The sequence below is a fragment of the Mizuhopecten yessoensis genome, unplaced genomic scaffold (genome assembly GCF_002113885.1).
Source record: "Mizuhopecten yessoensis strain PY_sf001 unplaced genomic scaffold, ASM211388v2 scaffold716327, whole genome shotgun sequence".
NCBI lineage: Eukaryota > Metazoa > Mollusca > Bivalvia > Pectinida > Pectinidae > Mizuhopecten > Mizuhopecten yessoensis.
The window spans coordinates 66,565-94,419 of NW_018480061.1; the positions used below are offsets into that span (position 1 = coordinate 66,565).

At 37.7% G+C, this 27,855-nt stretch overlaps 1 protein-coding gene across 1 annotated transcript; it reads right to left on the minus strand.

Moving 5' to 3' along the window:
- Positions 1 to 5,117: 5,117 nt before the first annotated feature.
- On the minus strand, positions 5,118 to 27,572 carry LOC110443126 (signal peptide peptidase-like 2B). The gene is made up of 15 exons (XM_021487129.1): positions 27,493 to 27,572; positions 26,209 to 26,331; positions 25,333 to 25,515; positions 22,778 to 22,864; positions 21,869 to 22,011; positions 20,631 to 20,812; positions 19,484 to 19,577; positions 19,009 to 19,122; positions 17,192 to 17,273; positions 13,758 to 13,832; positions 10,748 to 10,807; positions 8,399 to 8,498; positions 7,487 to 7,564; positions 6,460 to 6,617; positions 5,118 to 5,656 (listed from the first exon to the last, which is right to left on the minus strand). The coding sequence occupies exons 1-15, from the start codon at positions 27,541 to 27,543 to the stop codon at positions 5,513 to 5,515; spliced, it is 1,674 nt and encodes a 557-aa protein (XP_021342804.1). The 5' UTR covers positions 27,544 to 27,572; the 3' UTR covers positions 5,118 to 5,512.
- Positions 27,573 to 27,855: the final 283 nt, after the last annotated feature.

Here is a 27,855-nt window from a genome sequence, read left to right on the forward strand (position 1 = left end):
TGTTTAACCCTTTCACCCCTATGTAACTTTAGTAGACTCTATCATGCATTGATATGGATGAGTCCATTATGGTCTACAGTGTTGAAAGGGTTAAGCATACTCCATGTCGTTTTCGTTTACTGTAAATATCACAGGAAACAAGCGTGTATATAAAGAGTTTCTTGGTGGTTGTCAGTGTTGTTGAATTTAGTGGTTGATACTCCTTTTATGAGTTTGAAACTGTTTGAAGTGATTATACCAAAAGGTTTTTTGTGATATCAAGAAACAAAACGCGAGTCTGCATAATGAAATGAAAAAGAAATTCCATGGAACCAAAGCAAAGCTTTCCAAGAGAAAAAAAGTACTGCACACATGATCTTTATTGGCATTCGTGTAAACTTCCTCTCTCTTGTAAGTAACAGGTTTAACTGTGTCATAGTGTCATTAAATATTATGTAACATTTATTATCTATCAAGAGCTTGATGCAAATATCCAGAAAATCTTGATTCTTGGAAAAGAACATGTTATACCAAATCAACTGTGGGGTATCTACTCCATAGCAAGGTATGACATCAAAATAACTTGAATAGCAGTTTGGAATCTTGAAAGGTGCTATTAACTGGACCGTTATAAAATCATCGTAAACTAGAGACTTGTGTTTGTGAACAAAAACATATGTCTCCCCTTATTAGCGAATACACAAACTTCTGTATGAAATATTAACAAGGGGCCATATCTCTTTCGTTAGTGGGGCATGAGACCCGAATTTAAAATGCAACACTCCTATTTCCCAAGATACATTAAAACTATAGCAAGTTTGGTCAATGTAGATGAAAAAACATGGAAGTTATGCCGTGGACAAACTTTGATATTAAAAATAAACAAAGGGCCATAACTCTGTGTATAGTGGGGCAAAAACCCGATTTTAGTGCGAGAGATTCCACCTTCCCAAAATACATAAATATGGTAAGTTTGGTCAAGGTAGGTGAAATAACATGGAACTTAAGCTCCTGACAATCTTCGGTATTAAATAAACAAGAGGCCCAGAGGGCCTGTATCGCTCACCTGGATACCAAAGCAATCATGGCAAAATATTCTCCGAATGAGATCAAGGGAATATGCCAGACCCCAAGGCCAATCCTTGTAGCATATCTGTACATGTATTAGATTCTTCATGCCCAGCAATTTTATGTATGGTTATGGGGCGGGGATCTCAACTGTTTCCAAGCTTTGACTCAGAAACTAGGTCCCTAGGGTTGTGGCCAGACCCCAGGATCAATTCTAATATCGTGACTGCATTTGTCTCTTTTTGCCCAGCATTTGTATATATAGTTTTGGGGTGGGGATCTAAACCATTTTGAAGTTATGACCCAGGGGTTAAGTCTCCAAGGGTGGGGCAGTCCCCAAGGCCATCCTGGAAGCATATGTGCAATCATCTCTTTATACTCAGCAATTGTATATACCGTTATAGGGTGGGGCTCTCAACTGTTTCCAAGCTGTGACTAACAAACTAGGTCCCTAGGGGTTCGGTCAGACACCAGGGTCTATTTGGATATCATGACTGCATTCGTCTTTTTATGCCCAGCATTTATATATATAGTTTTGGGGTGGGGATCTCAACAGTTTTAAAGTTATGGCCCAGGGACTATGTCTCCAAGGGTGGGGCCAGACCCTATAGCCATCCTGAAAGCAAATGTACATTCTTCTCTTTATACTCAGCAATTGTATACCATGGTTATATGGTGGGGATCTCAACCATTTCCAAGTAATACACTTTTTTTGGCCCCACCCCTTAGCCCGGGGGGTCAGCTCCATCATTTGTACAATTTTGAATCCCTGACACCTAGGGATGCTTCCAAAAAAATATGGTTGACGTTATTTCCAGAGAAGAAGTCGCTTAAAGCAATATAGCCAAATTGACTCCTTTTGGCCCCGCCCCTCAGCCCCCTGGGGGGTCAGCCCAACCATTTGTACAATTTTGAATCCCCACCACCTAGGGATGCTTCCAGTCAAATTTAGTTGAATTCCAATCAGTGGTTAAGAAGAAGAAGTCGTTTAAAGAAATTGTTGACGGACGGACGATGGACGACGGACGCCTTCGGACCAGGCGAGCTAACAAAGGGCCATAACTCTGTATATAGTGGGGCAAGAGACCTTATTTCAGTGCACTGCACACTTTCTGTGGGTGATGCAGGTATACCTCAACTTTCATCAAGATATCTTTAACAGTTTAAAAGTTATGACATGGACAAGTTGCGATTAGATGAACCAGAACAAGAACGAGAACAAGAACCAGAAGAAGAAGAAAAACCAGTACTAATACAATGTGTCTCCCTTCATTCGAGGGGACATAATTAAAGTTCACCCCACAGTAAGGAATTACTAGGCATCTTAAAGTACACCATACATCTCCTAGTACAGTCAGTCAAACAAGCAATGGTGACCTTGACCTTGAAATCCTGAAACATGAACCATCTGAGGTATTCTCATACTTAAAATCTGTAAAAAAACTTTGATGAAGAAATGTTAAGAAATGAAGAAGCTGAAGTGATGACACTTGATCGCTTGATAATTTTATATATACAGCAACAGTACTAGTGACCGTGGCCTTGACCTCCGAACCTTAAAAATCAGAGACAGGAAATAAAGCTGGTTAACTGATAACACTGAATTGGTTGGTGATTTTCTATAAATAGAAATGTTGACCTTGTCTTTAACATCCTAAATCATGAACTCATCTGATGTATTTGCATACTTTTGACATTTGTATAAGGTTTAACTTGTTCTCCCCTTAAGACACATTTGAACTCTTCCATTTCAAAGGTTGGAATAGTTTATTATGAAATTTTAGGGGTATTCAATATAGTTAATGTTTAAAGAATGGAGAAACTAGTGTTTACATTGAATCACGATGCAACATGACACTCGTGAGCAACACTATACACCCCCATTTAATGGTGGAGGCATAAAAACCAAAACAAATGTAAAATTTGAGACGGATTGCCTCGCTATTAAACAGCTGTTTTTTTCTTAATAAACAATACATGTAAAACGAAATTGACCACATACACACAACAACATGCATTTGTATGAACAAGTTTTATTGAATCCCAGGGCTTAGTGAATAGGGCCCAACAAATTTCTAAAACAACAAAAGTACACATGAATTTTAATCATGACAACAATAAAAATACTACATTATTTCATTCTCTTGCAAACTTTTTCAATAAATATAGCAAGGCTCAAAGCCATGCCATCACACAGCAGTAATTAAAATTGTACACAAAAAAACTATCACACTGATCAACCAATGAAAGCCTGTCACACTGATCAACCAATGAAAGCCTATCACACTGATCAACCAATGAAAGCATATCACACTGATCAACCAATGAAAGCCTATCACACTGATTAAACAATGAAGCTCTCAGGTATAATTGTATCGCCAAGTAGGTTTACACAGTCCACAATACCATAGCACAGTAGTCCAGTGGTAGGACGCCAGGCTCGTGACCAAAGGGTTGCGGGTTCACGTCAAGGCACGGCACTGTGTTGTACTTTTTAGCAAGATACTTTACTCTGCTTGTTCCAGTCTACTCAGCTGTAAATGAGTACGTGGTTGGGCAGTGCTAGAATTGTTAAATGCTAGCTGTGAGCGCCATAATGACAGTACCGGCTGTATGCTCCCCAGGGAGTTGAGAAATATATTGGCTGGTTACGAAGGCCCTATAACCACAAATAATAATTTGTAAACACTTTGAAATGACCTACTAACTAGGTTGTGATAAAGCGGTATATAAGAACCTCAAATTATTATTAATATGATAGCACACTAAAACATATTCCTGATAATTTAGGATCTGATATGTATTTGCTTTCTACACTTAACCTGCCCTTCCAAGCAAATAATTTAACAACAATTTTTAACATACTTTTTTTAAACTGGCCATTATAAAAAGCATCAAGATAGTTTGTTATTTGCAACTTTTTTTCAATTTCTCACAATAAATGTGACTGGGATATTATCTTCCCAACAAAATGGTCCTGCTCTGCTCATCAAAATTTATATAAATCACCATTAAGTTTATTATCTTCCCAACAAAATGGTCCAGCTCTGCTCATCAAAATTTATATAAATCACCATTAAGTTTATTTTTAACAAAGTACCTACTTTGTTCAACATAATTTTGTATATAACAACATACATGTGGAAAAATATGTTTGTGAAGAAAAATATTTTATAAAGCAATATTTTCATTTTGTGTACACAACAAAATAACACCAGAAGCAGACAGTATTGAGGTATTAACCTGCAACCCTCTTATGATAGAAAAACACTACGAGAACTTTCACATTTTTCAGATTTCTCCCAAGGGGAGATAACATTCAGTGAGCAAAATTAACTCATTCACCCTTGATATTTCATAATGAACTATTCCAACCTTTGAATTGGATGATTTCAAATGAATCTCCAGGGGTGAATGAGTTGAACAACATTGCTGCAGTGTTTCACTCAGAATAAAGAACATTCTAACGGACTCGTGGGAAGTCAATATTGTGATGTGTATTAACACATGTGTGATGTGTATATGTCCATATATGTGATTTGTATCAAGACATGTGATGTGGGGGTTGCCATATATAATTACATGTAAGGGCTTCAAAATCTAGTCTACTCTATGTTTGAGAACAATGAAATAATTCCACTTTCATGAGGAGACTTCCAAAACAGTTTTAGCCTTTGCTACCAAGTAAAACAAAGTACAATGTATTGAAAGTTCCAATAGTGCATATTGTAAGTGAATAACATAACTAAAACTTTATCACATGAGCAAAATATATTATGTTTTAATGTAAGAACATCTCCTATACAACGTATATTTATTAAGATATATTAATGAACCAAACTGTCTGAAAAGAATGCTATCACCTGGTGGATAGTTTAGAAACTATCCACCAGGAGAAAGCAACTCCCCAATCACACTTTCGCAAAATATTAGGTGTTCCGGTTTTTCACTGGTCTTTTTTTTTAATATTTTGAATGAACTTAAATGATGGAGTTTGCAATAAATTAAACTGTTTCTCAAGATATATGAACTTGAACATTTCACATCTGTTGATAAAATAATTCTCACACAGATTTGATGGTGATTGTGCGCTTGCCAGTTCCTCTAAATGAGCTGATATTTTTGCATTATTTGTTGTATCCAAACAAGTCAGATTATGTGAATAAGGTATAATAATAAACTTGTTTTTAGTTACAAAGTGTTATGAATTCTTCCTGACTGTCTATGATTCTGAATATGCCGACAGTTTGATCTACAAAAAGACGATAAACACACAATGTTGTTAACACAGAGATTGCCATCCATCCCATCATCAAACATTATATATTTCATCATCACTGATCTTGTCTTCGAGGAGTCCTCTGGTCTCCATATTTCTCGACCTTCTACCAAACCCAAGTAATGATGCCTCCCCTTGTCTGGCACTCCTGAGAACAGAGCTATCCCCTCGCCTGTTCCATCCTAGTCATTTAAGCAGTTCATCGGTACTGGAGGAACTTGAAATGCTGATTCGGATGCTATCATTGTCATCAGTGTTGGATTGAGGTACCGTAGCCGGAATGACATGTTCTGTTGTGTCGTCACGAAGATCATCATCCTTCTTGGGGCACTGAATTGGGAAAAGATACTTTTAATAATAAACAGAAATATTAAATTTTTAACATGGGGAACAACATACATAGAAAAGGATTTGGGGCGTTATGGGTCATTTTTGGCCTAAACAAAAACATAAAAAATTCTAACCAATTTCTGATTTTTTTCCTATGCACATTCGTAGATGCCCTACCATAGCAAAAAAAATTGCATAGCCAAGATATGGTGTTTTTGGACAGCTAGCATGCAGAAATGAAAGCCCCCGCATGAGACAAACAAAAAGTCTTACAAATGAACACTGGTATGACAATGTTTAAGCATGTCAAATATTTATTTGTTTGGTGCTTGCAGAGGCTTTCAAAAATTGAAGAGTGTTAATAAATTTCCTTAAAAATAGCAAATTTTCAAACAACAGACAGTATTCAGGCATTTTATTATGAAAATGTGGGTTGATGTCTCTCTTTGTAATGCCATTTCTCCTAAACCAGTTGTCGAATGACTTTAAAATTTCATATCTGCATACTTCATGAATTCCAGATTATGACTAAAACAACCAATTCTAAATCCCTGATGAGGCCAGAAATGACCCTTAATGCCCCTAGTCCTTTGACAAAGATCCCTGTGAGTACTTTCAGACATTGTGCTAAAAATACTCCTTCTTACTGTTAGAATTTTAGTCTACCCCAATCATGCAACTTCATTTAAAATACAGAAAGATGGTTTTTAGCACAGGAGTTTTTTAAGCAAGAGGACAGTTTTATGAATCCTGACTCGGTTTTGAGTGGCAAACACCTCTCTGTTAAAAATTGAGGATCTCACCTTTTTATCACCATTCCACAGGAGTTTGAACTCTCCCCGGCAGCAGCCAATCACCATTGTTGTTAAAAGTGTACAAGGCACAAGGTACAGGAGAGCTGGTTGGCCAGTCTCCATGAAGTATAAGGCTGCAAAGGTGAAGAGCAGCCCCACACCATAACCTACAAACACATTTAAATTAATATAGAGTCACTTAATAAATCATCATTCTATCTTTTCACCCCAAATCTTCATTATCTGACATGCACATAATATTGTAAAAGAATAGAGAGTAGTAAGTCGGGGTCTCCTCTAGCCCCGACACCAATTGTGACAGATAGATGTGTCACCCATACCAGACATCTATTTGTCGAAATGTCTAAGTCAGGTGTCAGGGCTAGAGAGTAGTGTGGTTCCGTCGGGGAACGAACACGAGACCCCCAGATTCCAGTCCATTGCTCTACCAATTGAGATAAAGGGAAATTCCCAATAATGTGAAACTAGAAGGCGACCATAATCCTATGTAAAATTATTCACTGGTCACACGACTACATTATATCACATCCTAACCTACAGTCTCATGTTCAGGTTAGTCGCTTGATCAGCACATCATTGACAATCGTTTAAATTATTCTGAATGTTTTTATAAGGTAACCAAACAAGAGGCCCAGAGAGCCTGTATTGCTCACCTGGATAATGAAGCAAACATGGAATATATTTTTTTACATGTAATACTGCAACTATTTCTAAATATTGATTCTGTCTCTCAGCAACAACCGTCCCTCATTAGGTCCCTTCTTTCTCCCCCTATGAAGTGGGGTGGATTTTAAACATAAACCTTAATTTCCTCTATTGGGCCCACCCCTTTGGTCCCTAAAAGCAACTCTCAATTTAAACAAAATTGAGTCCCCTTTGCCCAAGGATGGTATACACAAAATTTGTTTAAAATCCCTAAAATCATACTAAAGGAAAAGGATTTTATTCATTTAATACTAGCCCCCCCCCCCACACACACCTTTGATCTGTCCCCTTTTGAGGTAGAGTTACTCACCTATCACAGATGCAGTAAAGTAAACCTTTCTACTTTGAACCTTCAGGTCTATACCATGGTTAAAACCGACAAGGAGACCTGGAAAACAATTCAACATAATTATATAACACTCTTCAAGAGAAAACAAAGGACATAGGTTACAGTTAGAACAGGAAAATACATGACAAAATGTTATAATGCACCAATATCAATGTACTTGTTAATCATGATGTGTGTCCAGTGTTTATGCTAGCCAAAATTATGAGAAGAATTAAAAAAAAAAAATGTTTCTTGACTTGACATTACTCCACTATGGTCCATTTCTGCATGAAACAATACAAATACTCAACTTTTAGACGACATATTTTTGAATGGTATATGTTAATTTCATGTTTCAGGATTTTCAGCCAGGATTTAATGAATTTTAGTATAATGTGCTGGTAATAAATTTGTGCAGCTCTGAAGCACATTCACAAATCTGATGAAAGAATTATTTTTTTGTATTATTTATGACAATAACAGTTTATAATGGGAATGTTAAGAACTAGCCCGAGTTTCATCTGGCCCTGACACCAGGCTTACCCACACCAGACATCTATCTGCCAAAATGTGTAAGTCTGGTGTCAGGGCCAGAGGAAATGAGGGCTAGTTAACAACTAACAAAGAGATGGTGAAAAGATACTTACCAACCTGAAGAAAATGTTTAGAAATCATCCAGAAACAATCAATTACATGTTATACTCCTGTTAAGTACTGATGTCATTATCTCATTCAATGAAAAATTAACAAAAAAATCACCACAATTATAAAATTTTCTTTAACGAAGGGTGTGTGCTAAACCAGAAATAACTCCCTATGACCATTTGTTGAAGACAATAAGACTACCCCCAACACCTTCATGAAGTTCATGGTCGACCCTGAAACAGTACATACCTGGAATAATGATGTCCCCAAAGCCCAGAAGGGACATGGGCAGATCACAAACATTTAGAGGTGAGGGGGTCAGGCGCGGTACTGCGAACACCATCGGTAGCTACAAGTAGAAACACTTCCTGGTAGTGATAGGAATCCATTTTGTGGGGCCCTAATATTTTAATTAACCCTTTAACCCCTATGCAACTTTAGTAGACTCTGTCTTATATTGATCTGGATGAGTCCATTATGGTCTACATTGGTGAAAGGGTTAATGTCATTTACACTGTATATAATTGATTCCGATGATAACCCTTTCTCCTCATTTTCAAGAATGCCAGGATAAACGTCTGCTGGAATCCATTACAAATAACCTCGATATAAACTAGTACTGTAGATGACTTTATTTCTGTGAGAGATTAATCTTACTGTTGACTTTAGAGGAGGTTCCTCACAAAATGTTATGTGTTGTGACTGTAACATCAGAGATATTCACTATCATTATTTCAGTAGCATTCTCTCAATCATGAATTTAAGGATCCTTGTCCCACTGCACTTAAGTTTTTCCTATTTGCAGTAGCCCCCTTAACTTTCTTTTGGATTATAATAACCTGTACCACAGTTGGCCTAGGACACTTCTATTGACAAGGTAGCTCAATCGGTTCGAGTGATGGAGCAACACTCTGAAGTCCAGGGTTCAAATTCCTGTCTGGGTCCACTGATTTTTTTTACACTCAGAACTGATCATATTTTGTTAATCCATCCTTATTTCTCATAAAAGTCCCGAAAGATTGGGTTTTTTTTAAATTTTTTTTAGAAATGAGGTATCAAAGCTATAGTCATGATGGAAAGTAACTGTTTTCAACACTTATTTTCATTTTTTGGCAGTGGTACGGAGATCATTAAGTTTTTGTGAAGAAAACCTAGCACATTTCAGAGAATAAAATATAGTGATGAACATTATGATTTCAAATTGAATATCAGATAAACGTACAATGCTGGACATCATCTACAGTGTAATCAGTCTCACATCTTTACATGTTATTTCTGATCTCGTATTATCATGAAATATGTTGGCATTTCTATACAACGGAACAATTTTTACAAAGAAATACAAGGGAAAATGATATCCAATGTCCACTAGTGGACGTTAAGTGAAGTTCTGCGTACCTAAGATGATGGATTCCTAAATGGAATTCAGTCCGGCCAGAAGAGTAATAAAAACTCAAAAAGAGAGATGACATGATGCTGTCTTGTCATCTCTTCTTTTTATTTCTTTTTGGAAGACTGAATTTAAAACTTAACTTATATGTGATCGTATACAGATTCGAAAGATCATCTGAAGAAAGGAAACACAAAAATATTTGTAAATTTTCAGATGTTTTTGAAAAAGAAAAGTTGCTGTTTTTGAAAACCGGCGCTTACATTAAATAACATCCTAATTAGCTTATACAGTTGAACCTCGTTATCTCGAAGTCGACGGGATCGTTGGGAAACTTCGAGGTATACGAGTATTCGAGATAAGCGAGTTCCTATGTTTGGCATAAAGCTTGGTAAAGTTCCAATATGAGGCTCTATATGTCATTGATTTCTCTGGCAATCAACGTATTTAAACAGTCGATAAATGACAAAAAGATAACTATATAGAATAAAAAATATACAACTTATTCATACTCATATTCATTAATTAATTAATGTTACAATAAACACACATGCTGTCTCCGACCTCGTGCTATGCTGATAGAAATTTCAATGCGGAAATGAAAGTGCCAAGTCTTTGGTGTAAATAAAGTGCTATTCAAATTGTTTATGGGCTCGCAGTAAGTACTAATTGTTGTTAATCAACATTGATGAAGTTTGTTTCTTTATTTGTACAAAGTGTTTTTACATTCAAACACATTTTAATGCCATAAGCTTAATCGAAGTAATTATGACCGAGCATAAGCTGCTCTATGAGAACGATGTTTACCGTAGAATTAAAGAATATATGATAGACTTGTGAATGTTAAGAAACTTCGAGGTAGAAGATATTTTTATGTAGGATTTACGTTGTTGGGACCGATGTTTCACTTCGGGATATCCGAGTTTTTAGAGTTTTCAGAGTTCGAATTATCAGAGTTTTTATAAGTAAGATTAAGAAGAGTTTTGGCCGGGACCGATGAAATACTTCGAGTTAAACGGGGTCTTCGAGGTTATACGAGTTCGAGATAACGAGGTTTGACTGTATTATAAGGCTTTGGACGACTGGGCCCAGATCACCATTCATTTAACTTATTTCTATTAGTGGAACTCTTTTATATAGGAGATACATTTCACAGACAGGTAGCATACATCCCTGAGTCTCCCGTCAATAGTTAGTAGCCTGTTTACCTGTTCTCCTGTTGTACTAGAACCTCCGGTGGCCACATCCACCATGATACTTTTGCCCGACTGAAAAGTAAACAAATAAACTTCACTTTAGTTGCTTGATGATTCTGTCATTGTATTTGTATTGTTTTATAACACATCAAAAAGTTTAGTCCTTTAGGGGTAAAGTTAAAAATTGGCTGTAAAAACTGATGTTAAAAGAGATGCATCTAACATAACTTATAAGACGCAAAAAAAAAAAAAAAAAAAAAAAAAATATCAAACACACTGAAATGTGTTGTGTCTGGTATGGTCAACCCAGTGGGAAAACACGAGTAAAACATCACTATAACAAACAGAAGGAAACCAAGTTAATTATTTAAATATAGACATTACTTGTTTCTTTAATTATAACCTGTCTATAAAGACCATATAGCTTCACCATATGGCATCAGGGAAACCAGCATTCACCATATAGCTTCACCATATGGCATCAGGGAAACCAGCATTCACCATATAGCTTCACCATATGGCATCAGGGAAACCAGCATTCACCATATAGCTTCAACATATGGCATCAGGGAAACCAGCATTCACCATATAGCTTCACCATATGGCATCAGGCAAACCAGCATTCACCATATAGCTTCACCATATCGCATCAGGGAAACCAGCATTCACCATATAGCTTCAGCATATGGCATCAGGGAAACCAGCATTCACCACATAGCTTCACCATATGACATCAGCAAAACCAGCAATCACAATATAGCTTCACCCTATGACATCAGGGAAACCAGCATTCACCATATAGCTTCCCCATATGGCATCAGCGAAACCAGCATTCACCATATAGCTTCACCATATCGCATCAGCAAAACCAGCAATCACAATATAGCTTCACCATATGCCATCAGGGAAACCAGCATTCACCATATAGCTTCCCCATATGGCATCAGGGAAACCAGCATTCACCACATAGCTTCACCATATGACATCAGCAAAACCAGCATTCACCATATAGCTTCACCATATCGCATCAGCAAAACCAGCAATCACAATATAGCTTCACCCTATGACATCAGGGAAACCAGCATTCACCATATAGCTTCCCCATATGGCATCAGCGAAACCAGCATTCACCATATAGATTCACCATATGGCATCAGGGAAACCAGCGATCAACATATAGCTTCACCATATGGCATCAGGGATACCAGCATTCACCATATAGCTTCACCATATGGCATCAGGCAAACCAGCATTCACCATATAGCTTCACCATATAGCATCAGGGAAACCAGCATTCACCATATAGCTTCCCCATATGGCATCAGGGAAACCAGCATTCACCACATAGCTTCACCATATGACATCAGCAAAACCAGCAATCACAATATAGCTTCACCATATGCCATCAGGGAAACCAGCATTCACCATATAGCTTCACCATATAGCATCAGGGAAACCAGCATTCACCATATAGCTTCACCATATGACATCAGGGAAACCAGCATTCACCATATAGCTTCACCATATAGCTTCAACATATGGCATCAGGGAAACCAGCATTCACCATATAGCTTCCCCATATGGCATCAGCGAAACCAGCATTCACCATATAGCTTCACCATATAGCTTCAGCATATGGCATCAGGGAAACCAGCATTCACCATATAGCTTCAGCATATGGCATCAGGGAAACCAGCATTCACCATAAAGCTTCACCATATGGCATCAGCAAAACCAGCAATCACAATGCAGCTTCACCATATGACATCAGGGAAACCAGCATTCACCATATAGCTTCCCCATATGGCATCAGGGAAACCAGCATTCACCACATAGCTTCACCATATGACATCAGCAAAACCAGCAATCACAATATAGCTTCACCATATGCCATCAGGGAAAGCAGCATTCACCATATAGCTTCACCATATGGCATTAGGGAAACCAGCATTCACCATATAGCTTCACCATATGGAATCAGGGAAACCAGCATTCACCATATAGCTTCCCCATATGGCATCAGGGAAACCAGCATTCACCATATAGCTTCACCATATGGCATCAGGGAAACCAGCATTCAGTCTCCAGTCATATGATGTCAGTAAGTAACATGTTATCATATTCAATGTCAGTTTTGTCCCTCCCCTAATAAATGTCCTTTCCCTTTAAAAGGCTTTTTACGGAAGGCTACAAGTAACTCTGTCCCCAATACATTCAATACTGGCCTTCTCTTGTTAATAATGACAGATTTTCACACTGTGTTTTCAGAGTTTGCAGTTAGAATAATTCACCTATTGCTCGCCTGTGGATAAAATCAAGAGGCCATCTCAGAGATTCTACCCAAGTGCTCACGATGAGAAAAATGTTCCCACAACAAACCTTGAAAGCACAGTATGATAAACTATGATTACTATATATACTTTGTACCAGACACTACAGTCTCACAATCTGACAATGTTTTCCAGTGTTTTAGGACAAAAGAAGACAATTAAGTAATTCTCTCCGGGAATGTGTCCAACAGTTAGGGTATGTCACCTTTACAGCAACTGTCACTTACTACATATGATTTGTTAAACAACAATAATAATAATAATAATACTTTCAGGTTCTAATATACCGCTTTATCACAACCTAATTTGTAGGTCGTCTCAAAGCGGTTAACAAATAATTATCTGTGGTTATAGGGCCTTTGCAACCAGCCAATATCTTTCTCAACTCCTTGGGGATCATACAGCCGGTGCTGCCATTTGGGCTCTCACAGCTAGCATTCAACAATTCTAGCAGTGTCCAACCACATACTCGTTTACAGCTGAGTAAACTGGAACAAGCAGAGTAAAGAATCTTGCTCAAAGATACAACACAGTGCTGTGCCATGACTCGAACCCGCAACCTTTCGTTCACAAGCCCGGCATCCTACTGCTATACTACCGTGCCTCCTTATAAGTGACCCCTTCAAGCAACTTTTCATGCACACTGACTAGGTGCTAATTACGTAGAAAACAGTATATAACCTTTGACCTACCGTTGTGATGAGAGGTGTGATGAAGACAAAGAAAACGTCGTACACAAACAAGGCCAGCAGCAGTATACCACAGATCTGTCAACAAACAATACAGTTTATAAACAGCAGTATACCACAGATCTGTCAACAAACAACATACAGCTTATAAACAGCAGTATACCACAGACTTGTCAACAAACAACCTACAGATTATAAACAGTAGTATACCACAGATATGTCAACAAACAACATACAGATTAAAAACAGCAGTATAACACAGATATGTCAACAAACAACATACAGACTATAAACAGCAGTATACCACAGATTTGTCAACAAACAACACACAGTTTATAAACAGCAGTATACCACAGACCTGTCAACAAACAACATACAGATTATAAACAGTAGTATACCACAGATCTGTCAACAAACAACATACAGATTATAAACAGCAGTATACCACAGATCTGTCAACAAACAACACACAGTTTATAAACAGCAGTATACCACAGATTTGTCAACAAACAACACACAGTTTATAAACAGCAGTATAGCACAGATTTGTCAACAAACAATACACAGTTTATAAACAGCAGTATACCACAGATCTGTCAACAAACAACACAACAGTTTATAAACAGCAGTATACCACAGATCTGTAAACAAACAACACACAGTTTATAGGCAGCAGTATACCACTGATCTGTCAACAAACAATACACAGTTTATAGGCAGAAATTTCTATCATGATATTTTTATAAACCATTATGAAGTCAACTAGAATCCCTATTTCATGTTGGTCAACAAACAATGCATTTCATCTACTGTATACCAGGTAATTACGAACAAACCGACAAACTGACAGTCATTACTATAACTCTGCCACTGTAAGTAGGGTGTATAAACATAATCAGCTTTCAATTTGAAATCCTCAGTATTAACAGCCTCCAAGTGATAATTGTACATGTACAATGTTCAGAAATCTTACAATGTGCTCATTTGTACTTCAAATTGTTTCCCCCATTATCTTAAACTTATCATGTTACTAAGATCAGAAATATCATCTCAAACATTTTGTTTCGTTATACACATCTTTTTCAAAATGAAAATATTATTTCAACGTAATACTAAAACTAAATAGGTTGATAGATTAAAGCTAATTTGATATTTAAGTGTAAGAAATTATCATCCACCAGACATATCTTAACAAGCCATTCAGATTGATATGTCTCGTCTATGCCCCGCAGATTGATATGTCTCATCTATGCCCCGCGGATTGATATGTCTCGTCTATGCCCCACGGATTGATATGTCTCAACTATGCCCCGCGGATTGATATGTCTCAACTGTGCCCCGCTGATTGATATGTCTCGTCTATGACCCGCAGATTGATATGTCTCGTCTATGCCCCGCGGATTGATATGTCTCAACTATGCCCCATGGATTGATACGTCTCGTCTATGCCCCGCGGATTGATATGTCTCAACTATGCCCCGCTGTTGATATGTCTCAACTATGCCCCGCGGATTGATATGTCTCGTCTATGCCCCGCAGATTGATATGTCTCAACTATGCCCCACTGATTGATATGTCTCGTCTATGCCCCGCGGATTGATATGTCTTGACTATGCCCCGGGGATTGATATGTCTCGTCTATGCCCCGCTGTTGATATGTCTCAACTATGCCCTGGGGATTGATATGTCTCAACTATGCCCCACGGATTGATATGTCTCCTCTATGCCCCGCGGATTGATATATCTCAACTATGCCCCGCGGATTGATATGTCTCGTCTATGCCCCGCGGATTGATATGTCTCAACTATGCCCCGCGGATTGATATGTCTCAACTATGCCTTGCTGTTGATATGTCTCAACTATGCCCCGCAGATTGATATGTCTCGTGTATGCCCCGCGGATTGATATGTCTCAACGATGCCCCGGGGATTGATATATCTCGTCTATGCCCCGCGGATTGGTATGTCTCAACTATGCCCCGCGGATTGATACGTCTCGACTATGCCCCCCGGATTGATATGTCTCCACTATGCCCCCCGGATTGATATGTCTCCACTATGCCCCCCGGATTGATATGTCTCAACTATGCCTTGCTGTTGATATGTCTCCACTATGCCCCACGGATTGATATTTCTCAACTATGCCCCGGGGATTGATATGTCTCATCTATGCCCTACGGATTGATATGTCCCGTCTATGCCCCGCGGATTGATAAGTCTCGTCTATGCCCCACGGATTGATATGTCCCGTCTATGCCCCGCGGATTGATACGTCTCGACTATGCCCCGCGTACTGATATGTCTCGACTATGCCCCGCGGGTTGATATGTCTCAACTATGCCCCCCGGATTGATATGTCTCCACTATGCCCCCCGGATTGATATGTCTCAACTATGCCTTGCTGTTGATATGTCTCCACTATGCCCCCCGGATTGATATGTCTCCACTATGCCCCACTGATTGATATGTCTCGGCTATTCCCCGCGGATTGATATGTCTCACCCATGCCCCGGGGATTGATATGTCTCGACTATGCCCCGCGGATTGATATGTCTCGACTATGCCCCGCGGATTGATATGTCTCCACTATGCCCCACGGATTGATATGTCTCAACTATGCCCTACGGATTGATATGTCTCGTCTATGCCCCGCGGATTGATACGTCTCGTATATGCCCCACGGATTGATATGTCTCGTCTATGCCCCACGGATTGATATGTCCCGTCTATGCCCCGCGGATTGATACGTCTCGTCTATGCCCCGCGGATTGATACGTCTCGACTATGCCCCGCGGATTGATACGTCTCGTCTATGCCCCACGGATTGATATGTCCCGTCTATGCCCCGCGGATTGATACGTCTCGTCTATGCCCCACGGATTGATATGTCCCGTCTATGCCCCGCGGATTGATATGTCTCAACTATGCCCTACGGATTGATATGTCTCGTCTATGCCCCGCGGACTGATACGTCTCGTCTATGCCCCGCGGATTGATATGTCTCGACTATGCCCTGCAGATTGATATGTCTCGTCTATGCCCCGCAGTGATCATCAATGCACATATCAGAGAAACTAACTTAAATGCAAAAACTTAATAGTGATGGAGATGCTGACAAAGTCAATGGACCAAGAAAGGTAGGCTGCATCCAGCATTTGACGAATGGGTTGACATGTACTACCTAACATGCATATATGGGCCAAGTGTGGTTGGTGTAGCACTTATATTTTCAGAGACTCTAACATAAAAGTAAAAACTTAATGTTGATGCTGTCGTCGGAAAAGTCACACCTAAGTCTCGCTTCCGCTTGGTGGCGGCGAGACAACAAGGTGCTGTATTAGGACATCTGTGTTATACTGTACCTTAAGGTTTTGTGTTATACTGTACCTTAAGGTTTTGTGTTATACTGTACCTTAAGGTTTTGTGTTATACTGTACCTTAAGGTTTGGCATCTGTATGATTCTGAGAATATTGATGCAAAATGTCACACCCAGGAAATCTTGAATCACCCAAGCATAACTGTAAAAATACAAAATACATGCACATTCTAAATGATTTTTGTCATTCAGGAACCTATATAAGAAATCTGAGAAAGATCTGTCAATTAGGTAATAAGTCAAAGAAACAGTGAACAAAAACTGTGTAACAGCGGAGAAGGGACCATTGACTACATTGTATGGGTGATAACTAAACTAAAGATGGACTATTAAATCATTCACCCCTGACGACTCATTTGAATTCTTCCAAATCAAAGGTTGGAATAGTTCATTATAAAATTTCAGGGGTGAATGAGTTGAAACAAGCAAATTTGTGGGATTTATATCCCCCGCTTGCAGGACATATTGCACATGTAGGTAAACATTACTGAGGTTAGGTTTAAACATGTGAGTATCGTGCTGTTGAGACATAATGTATAGCTTGAAGCTCAAAGAAAAAAGAAAGCCTTATACAGAGGTTAGACTTTTTATTGAACATGCAGGTATTACGATGTAAATTAATCGTTTAATCCATCAGAATTTCCTAACCTCATTAATTATTCGTAAATACTTAGCATAAGTCGGATGTGAATATGGAATTTGGTTGAAATATCTGCTCAATATCTGCAGCAATTATCACACGAAAACCAAAGAGTGCCCAAAATGGGTGGAAGGACAGAGGAACACAAACATTGTTATCAAGTTCGAAGGAATTTGGCTAATATTTGCTAGAGTTATTAAGCGAAAACTTAAGAAAATGATATTTTTCTTTAATCAAGCCAAATAAAGTCTGCTGAATATTGAACTTGGCCGAGCCCGTAACACATTTAATCCTGTTACCAAGTTTGAAGAAAATTGATTAACATTGATGCAGTTATTGCACGGAAACGAAGTGTGACAGGCTGACAGACAAAGAGACGGACTGAAATTAATATCCCCCGTTTCGGTGAAAGCGGGGGATAAAATGGATAAGGGTCTGGTAGACAGCTAGCCATAGCAATGTCAATCAGCAGAGTTATTCTCAATACTTCAACCCCTTGGGGATGAGATGGGAGGATCTCAACCTGAGGGGAAAGATTCCTATTTTGCAAAACACAAGGCATGTTGAGTGTTTGGCAACTTAAGAATCATTTACCAATGGTGAAGATCCCCGATCTCAAACTTAAGGGGGTGAAATAGTGTTTGTCTGTAACCCTGTTGGCCGCTATATAAATAATCTAACGATGACGTTACAGGGTCAATGTCTTGTTTACAGGACATTAATGTATTTTTAACTTGACTTCACTGTATTGTTGATGTGACGTCATGCAATTGTTATGACTGGGGAATCCCCCTGTCTCAACCCTAGGGTCAGATGATGATATCTCACATAGGGGAAAGTGAGGATACACCTGTCCAAGGTAAGATAAATCGTCCTTCACATCAGTCAGCAAGTCTTCACTACATACCACTGTTCTTGTCACTTACATCACTATGTCATGGATTCAAAGTGAGACAGAATCACACTGAACCTTCAAGGTCACACTTTTCTTAATCAATTACATGTCATGTAGGAGTTAGTCCTGGTTCTTAACTATATTAATAATTGCCTGCCAGCTACTCTATATATGAAAATTAACAAATTGCGATATATCGTGATCATGTGATTGTAATTTTTTTATTTGACAGAACATGATTTGTCAGTCAAAATGATTTGCGATAGCATGGTCACAATATATCGCAAATTATTTTGAATGACAAATCATGTTCTGTTTTATACGGATCACAATCTATCTTACCTCTCATGTCTCTGTATCCCCCAGAATATGGCCACTCCCGCACACAACAGAACCAGAACAATATTCTTTATTTGAGGACGATCAGAGAAACATGGTACTTTGTTTGCTGGAAGTCTGAAAGTAGAAATGCACGCTTTCTTCATTAATTTTGCATTTCATGCTGGATTAGACATAATTTATATATTTGTTTAGTGATAGTCTGAAAGTAAAAGGACATGCTTTTTTTGATTCATTTTGTATTTTATACTGGCTCAGATGTAGCTTATAAAGGGTGGGTGCCAATTTGGGCCTTCTGATGGCTCTCACCAATAAGTTTCATTTTTTGTATACACATACTTTGGGATTATGCGTGATATCAAGGTCAGTTTGGAGACCATTCCGATATATGAGGGGGTTAAGGTGGGGACCGAAATCACACATGGCCTTTGTTTGCCGTAAGTAATTATATTTGGAGAGGTTCGTTAACTTGTTTTACCTGGTATTACAAGGGATGAAGTCCCAGAGAGGTTGTATACAGCCGAAGAGTCCTGCGGTCCCTGCCATGCAGAACATTACTATCACCACATACACTGAAATGAAAGGTTTACCTATTCAATTTTATGCATTTAACCCTTTTATCACTAAAGACCATAATGGATTCATCCAGATGAATGAATGGTAGAGTCTACTGAAGTTATGTAGGGGTCAAAGGATTAAGGATCCCGGTCCTGCTGCAAAGAAAATGCTAAGGAATTCCAAGACAGTATATGTTTTCTGATATAGACCAATCTCCCCTTTCTGTCATTCTGGATATTATTGTTATGGGACTGGGCCAGAAAATTACCAGCAACCAGAGCTTGGTTATGTGGAACAAGTGCTAGCAGACATTATGATATTTTCAAATAGATCATAAATGCCTTACAAAATCAGTGCAATGCCTAAATGTAACATTTCTGGGTACGAATCCTGGCGGACTTGCAAATGTTTATGCAGGCCTTGTAAGGCTTTGTTAAGGCTTGCCTGAAAGCAGCATTAGAACTGGTTCAACTGTTTGGATCGTGATAAACAAAAGCTGCCCAGGTAACTCAGTTAGTAAGAGCAATCGTTACAGGAGTTTACTGGTCCGGGGTTCAAATTCCAGTCTGATCGCTCTGCACTTTTCTCTCCTTTTACATAGGATCTATTCTTGTTGATTTTATCAATGGAAAATTTGGCAAGGTCTGGGCTTTATTTCAGAAATTATTTATCAAAACTACAATCATCTAGAGAAAAAAATTAAAAGCATAGTTACAGTTTTTGACAAGGGTACACTGATCCTACAAGTAGCAAGAAGATAACAATATATATAACACACTCTTTTTAAATGTCCCAAAATGTCACATACATTTGTAAACTCAATGATTAATAAAATATGCATAAATCATTTCATCGTATTTTCAAATTTATTTTCCTTGCTTTGATTTTATTGACTACATTGTACCAAGAGAAATTTTCTACTTTACAATGTGTAGTCAGGACAGATTTGTGTCGAGGGTAAAACAGGCAACCTGATTTACATATCATTTTAACACTGTTATGGGGAGGGGATGAAATTACTTTTCTGAAAAAAGGTCTGGTCGACTTAAGTGACTGCATTAACTTACCTAGATAATCATAGAAGAAGAAAAGAAGAACCAGAAACGTTGAAGACATGAGGACAAAGACGATGATGCTGGGGAACGTCAGGTCAACACTCTCATCTTCATCTTCACTGTCATCGTCATTGTCATTCTTAGCTTTTTTAGATTTGCGTTTCCTCTTTTTTGACTTTTGTGACTTTTCAGATCTGCAAGAAAAGTATCAAACCTGAGATAAAATCATTGTATTACCGCAGTAAAAGAATGCATATTCACATTCATCAGACCTTAGCAAACAAATTTGTTTTTCCAATTTCTGACACACACTTCATATTTGAATCCCTATAGTTAAATGACAGAAAAAATATCATTTGAAATGAACTATATAATAATATTTCACATAATTTTAATATCAGCTTGGTAGAACTTCATTTCAAATAAAAAAAATTAAAAAAAGGCAGCTATGGTGCCCATTTTATATTTCTTGGAACTTTCATTTTATAATGAGTTGAGCTTCAATTATCCCACAACCCATTAAGTTTTAAAAGTGATTTAATATGAAGAATGGTAGGCAGATCCATAATATATTAATACAGATGCCTCTCAACTCCTCCTTACATTAAATTATGGAACAACTCTAAAGTAGATAAAACAGGAAAGGTTAATCAAATTGATCTGTGACAGTAAGGACTTGAGGTATAAAATGGGTAATATGTTCCCCAGGAACAAAACCACCAAAGTTTGACAGTGTGACAGTAAGGACGTGAGGTATAAAATGGGTAATATGTTCCCAAGGAACCTAACCACCAAAGTTTGACAGTGTGACAATAAGGATGTGAGGTATAAAATGGGTAATATGTTCCTCAGGAACCTAACCACCAAAGTTTGACAGTGTGACAGTAAGGACTTGAGGTATAAAATGGGTAATATGTTCCCCAGGAACCTAACCACCAAAGTTTGACAGTGTGAAATGAAAACACTAAACACAATGTTTGGTTTAGTTTGTTTTTATTTTTCGTCCTATTAACAGTTATGATCATTTAAGGACGTGCCAGGTTTTGGTGGTGGAGGCAAGCCAGAGTTCCAGGAGAAAACCCACTGACCTATGCTCAGTACCTGGCGACTGCCCCACTTAGGTCTTGAACCCACGACCCAGTGGTGAAGGGCTAGTGGCAGCAGAATGTCAGACGCCTTAACCACTTGGTCACTGCAGCCCCCTTATATACAGTGAATACACTTAAAACTGTTACAATCTTACTACTCACCTCTCGTGTCGTCGGAGGCCGGACCAGTACCCTCCGATCGTGACACACCCGACAGCCAGTACAAACAGAACAACCATACAGGGGTCAAACTCGTCCCGCAGTCCGGGGGAATACATCAAAAGGTCAACACTGGGCCCTATATTCTGGAAAATCACAACGAGTAAGAAACTTCCAGTTGTTAGAACAATAGTGACATTGCATGTATTTTCAAAAATAAAGCCAATATTTTTATGATAGAACATATTTTTTCCAAGTATTTTCATCCTTAAAAGTCATACATTTTAACAATACATCTTATCTATACACATTCAGGTCACCTTTTCATGCCAGTTTTACACATGTCTGAAATGTGACAAGACTAGTTTAGGTAACAAGTATAGTTATTTGTCAAACATATGTAATGTGACAAGGTATTGAGTCACTTTCCTGAGAACATTTGGGTTTTTTCCGATACTCCAGTTTCCTCCAATACTAAAACCCTTTGTGCTACCCTTCCATCCATCAAGAGTGATTTATATAATATAGTAGAACTTGTTTCACAATTATTGTAAAATAAATTATATTATCATTATTATTAAATGCTTAACGGCCCATCAACACAGGATAGGTCATTAGGGCCGACAAATAGCCGACAAAAATGCTAAATAAAGACATCAAACCAAACTTAAAGGTAAAAGAGAAACATCGAATTGAATATTGAAAATGGGTATGGTGACTTAAACTTTATTTAAAAGATCAGCAGCTTTCAGATAGCCTAAAATTGAAGAGACAGTTATTTTTGAAAAAGGATTTAAGACATGTAATTATAATGTTATCATAGAAATTTTCTCGAGCTGACTGAAAGTCGATACAATCTAATAACAAGTGCCAAGTTTTTTTGGGTTTTTTTTACATTTTATTAAAGAATACCTGTATCTGTGTGAAGTCCTTTGTCTGTATACCAGCCACTGTGATGTTTATCATACCGTACTCTGTGATGTTGGCAATGGGAACCAGCTACAACCGAACAAACAGGTATATAAATATAACTGCAAGCATACATTATCATACAAGTGTACAAATATTAGACAGTTACGATATACCATGAGGTCCAATCAGTTCAAATAGGCAGATAATTCCAACAAACTTTTTAAGCAATTAAATCAATAACTATTAATCCCTAAATACAGTTTCAATCAGCATCCTGAGATGTGAATACTTGATGAACCATCTACTGTTTCCCAGCCTACATACTTGTTTCTGCTTCCCGGCCTACATACTTGTTTCTGCTTCACACTTACGTGCAGACTGAACTCAATAATCGATTTTTAGTATGTAAGTAAATATAAGAAAAACACATTTACCATTATTCATCGACAGAATTGCAAATATATCATAATAGGCTGTCATTGCTGTCATTGTCCCTAATCAACGACTTAACTGTCTGTCGTGAATTTTGCAGATGGCAACTCGTATTGTTTGAACTACTTTTTATTTCAGCGACTATAATTATGAGTAATTCAAATAGGATTGACAATATTTATTTAGTTTGGTTCAAACTGACCGAAGGTTTACCGTATGCAAAATTTCAGGATCTTATATCTTAACTTATGAGACAGACTCAAGTGAAGCTTGTAACACCAACATATAGGTATGTAGTTGAGTTTGAACTCAACCCATGTCAGACTCAGAAATGGTGATAGCAATATGGTCCTTGATGCAAATTTGTAATGTTGAATAGAATTATTTCTTCATTATCAACGTCATATGTTGTTGTGCTAAAATATAACTGCTATATATGCAATAATTCAGAATTAAATTTGATTTCACTTCATTTCTTATTATTTCATTCCAAATTCATTTTCAGTTTCAATTGTGATTTACTTGTAAAATCTATTATTGGTGACCTATCGTAAATGGAAAGTTCCATGGATATATTTTTTACTTTCTTTACCGGCAATTTGTTTTCTTTGCAATTTGAAATGTAACATTTATGTACCATATACGGTATGTTTATTGAACAATCAACTACTACCAGTTCTGGTTTGGTAAGCTGTGTTATCTGGAACTAAAATGGTGGACCACAGTGTCCAGTCTGGGCCTTTGACCGGTAAGACACAGGCTCATAGCACAGTGATAAGCCCACCCCCTACTTTTGACATGTTTTTTATGCACAGGCACCCTGATGTTGGGAGGCTATAACATGTAACTTCTCAGTCCTAGTCAAGTTTTAAACAATCAGCACATTCAATTCTCAACACCACCTCATAAGCACCACCAATCATTTTTCACTTAAGGCTCTGTTTTAGCTATCTTAGAGTCCTAATTATAACTTGAGCCTCACCTTGCTAAATATTAAACTTTGTTATAACAAGGCATCACAAGTGATACCAATACCCTAGCATTCACACATTGTGACGTATGTAAAAGGAAATGAAGTCGCTAGAGCGATGACAACATTTTTTTTCTATCTAGAAAATGTCTATAAGACATAAATGTCCCCGCTGCCATGTGAAATTAGTTTCAGTGTTCTATAAAAAGTTACAACCACTTTGATCTTGATACCCTGAAACATGCACACACACAAGGTACTACACTTAAAGTGTATGTTATATAAAGATTGACCAAAATCCGTGAAAGAATGAAGTTGTGAAGTATTTAAATTGAATCAGTTGATGATTTTCTATATATAGCAACAGTGACCTTGGCCTTGACCTTGGAACCCTTAACCACAATGATGTCAGAGGTATACCCATATTTGTCCTTTGTATAAAGTTTTACCAAAATCTATGAAATAATGAAGTTGTTAAGTGTTTAAATTGAACCAGTTGATGATTTTCTATGTATAGCAAGTGTGACCTTGGCCTTGACCTTGGATCCCTGAAACACAACAATGTCCGAAGTATACTCATACTTGACCTTTCTATAAAGTTTGACCAAAATCTGTCAAAGAATGAAGTTGCTAAGTGTTTACATTGAATCGGGACAGGACGGGACAAAATGGGACAGGTGTTTACATTGAATCAAACGGGACGTGACGCGACGGACATGGGCAACATTATATGCCCCCCCCCCCCATTTTATAGCGAGGGCATAAAAATAGTAAAAGTAACCTTGACCTTTAACGCAGTAACCTGAAACAGGAACTTGTGCAAGATATTGTCATACCAAACACTTGTATGAAGTTTCATGAAATTCCATTGAAGGAATGAAGTCGGTAGAGCGATGATAAAGTTTTTCTAAAAATAGTAACAGTGACCTTGACCTTCAATGTAGAAACCGAAATGGGAACCTGTTCAAGGTATTGTTATACTACACACTTGTAAAAAGTTTCATGAAATTCCTTTAAGGAATGAAGTCACTAGAGCGATGACAAAGAGTGTTACCTAAGTACTTACGTACGGGCGGAATCCTATATATCCCCTCAAAATTTCGTTGCGAGGGGATAATAATATTGCATCATATTAAAAAAAATATTCACTTACCACACTTTTGGTGACAATCAGAAGGGCTGCAGACTTGTGTTGTTGAGCCATGAGGGCTTTTTCAGAAAACGTACAGTTGCCGCGAGCGACAGCAACCACATGGTTATCTGCGTCAACCTTGTTGTAGCCATGGCTGTCAAGACAGCCCCAGTCTGTACTGAGGTCCACCAGGCTGTGTGTGGCCTGGAATAAAACTCACATTAATGTCTCAGTGCTTAACTCTATCCAGTAAATATGTAGTAAATAATTAGAACATTTAAGGGAGGCAACTCCTAACAAAAGTTGAAGCTGCATTGTGTATAGTCAGACCATAATAACCTGTCAAGCTCACCTCTGATTACCATATATTCACTGAATTTAAGTCAATATTATAGAGAGAATAGGATAAGATTGATCTATCAAATTATGGGATTCCATCCATGTAAACAAAGACTGATTAACACAAAATGATAAAACTTGTTTTATTTACTGTTGTTAATGTTTAGATCTGATACAGTGAAATAGTTGTGACAAATATTCTAGGGCATGTGCGCTGAACTTTGGTACACCTGCACAATGAACAAGGGGAAATATTTTAAAATCAAATGTTACAGATATTAATATTACAATTTATGAAGGTCATTTTGAACTTACCGTAATGTGTTTAGAAAACTACCTACATTTTTACATGTACCTGAATGGTTAATTTCATAAAATTCATGTGATGTACTAGTACATATACATATTTGTATACATCACATGTACATGTGAAATATCTTCTTTTATTGAATTGGGACAAACAATTTAATTCAAGATATAAAGTTGTACTTAAATTTAATATTTCAAACCATATTCTTCAAAGATCAAAGTAAACATGTACGTATGTAATACAATTACCGCTTGTTCCCGGTGGTATGGTAACTTCTGGAAATGTGGGTTGTAGTTTATACAGTAATGGTCCTGCCATTCTTCTCCTGAACCAGTCGGTCTTACAAACACGACTCCCAGATCAGCAGAACTCTGTGGAACAAGTAAACAGATATTTTATTTCTTGGAATACATTGCTAGATGGAGTGATCTCCCCTGATGCAGGTTTGAGAGTAAATATCAAACACCTACAATCATGATGGGCGGATTGGTCGAGTGTTTAACACTCTGGCCTTCCACGCAGGCATCCAGGGTTTGATCCCCTAAGTCGTCATAGGCATGGAATATTCAGAGAAAGCGTTTTTCTCCTGCCCACAGAACTCCCGACAACCCAGGCGGAGTATAAAATTGTCAGGGGTGGATGTTGCGGTATCAGTGCTGTAACATTCAAGTGAGGTGGCACTATAAATGATACTGTTCGAAGCACAGTCCCACTACAAACAGAACACATTACATCTCCAGCACACACACATGCATACACACATAGGGAGATATTAGCCATTTCACTCTATTTCTGACTATATATAAAACATGTGATTTCACAGTTGACTGCAGTGTACAAGTTTCACCACCTTGAAATATACGCTATCGATGATTTCAAAATTATTTTTACAATTTCATTCAGGTGTCACACTTAGAAAATTTTAGTTGAAATTGTTGTATACACAGATCAAGCTTCAGATTGTTTTTGACCACAGGTTGTCACATAATAGGTCATTTTCCAAAACCAGCGGTCAAGCTTTAAAAAAACAATATCACTTATTCTTGCAATAGATTGCATATTCAAAACTAAACACCACAAACAGTATCCAACAACATTAGGATTGAATGCTGACTAATTGTAATTTATAAAAGAAATAAATGACTGTATATAATAATTGGAATACCAATTCTTATTTTTTTTTTGAGTAATCTAATACTTGGATAATTATCTTCTTCTTCTTCCTATGAGAAACGAATCACCAAGATTGGAGCGATTATTGTCTCTGGACTAAGTGGAATATTGTTACCGAAAGTCGATCTAAACTATATTATGGGATTAAAAACCTAACGAGCTGCGTTCAGGTTCAAATATCCACGTCATAAAGTGATAAACGGGGAAATCTGAAAATGAAAGTAAAAATTGACAGCAGAAAGGAACTTGGAACAGCATTAGCACACTTCCCTGTGTATAAATCAATTAAAAATCAAAATGATAAATTGTTAATGTTAAATAGTGATATGTCGTTCTTAGAAAAAGTCGAAATACATTACCAGGGGAATTACTGACAGCCAAACAACGTAAACGAATAACAAGTTCGCCATTAGAATTACTGAAACATTACAGTGACCGAGATGTTAAGGAGGTTATAAAATTGAAGCGGAATCGGCACGGTAAATCCGGTAAGAAAATGTTCTTTATTTTAGTTTATATAAACCATTTCTTAACAGAAACATTTTAGTTTCGAAACTTTCTACCGACGGTTTTCTTTAGCTGATGATTTTTTGTTTTGTTCCTAACATGTATAAAATTCTGAAATTAATTTATGTTTTTTGCAGGAATGTGGCGAATTTTTTATCACTGGGGTGCCACGAGATCTAATTTTCAAAATATTTACATGATAGTTACATCTACGT

What these genes read in the sequence shown, in the direction of transcription:
- LOC110443126 (XM_021487129.1), bottom strand. Translation starts at nt 27,543, where the DNA reads ATGGCGAACTTGTTATTCGTTTACGTTGTTTGGCTGTCAGTAATTCCC. An exon ending in GGCCTCCGACGACACGAGAG is followed by an intron (nt 20,813 to 21,868) that starts GTGAGTAGTAAG and finishes CTTTTCTTGCAG; the next exon opens with ATCTGAAAAGTCACAAAAGT. An exon ending in TTCATCCCTTGTAATACCAG is followed by an intron (nt 19,123 to 19,483) that starts GTAAAACAAGTT and finishes TTCTACTTTCAG; the next exon opens with ACTTCCAGCAAACAAAGTAC.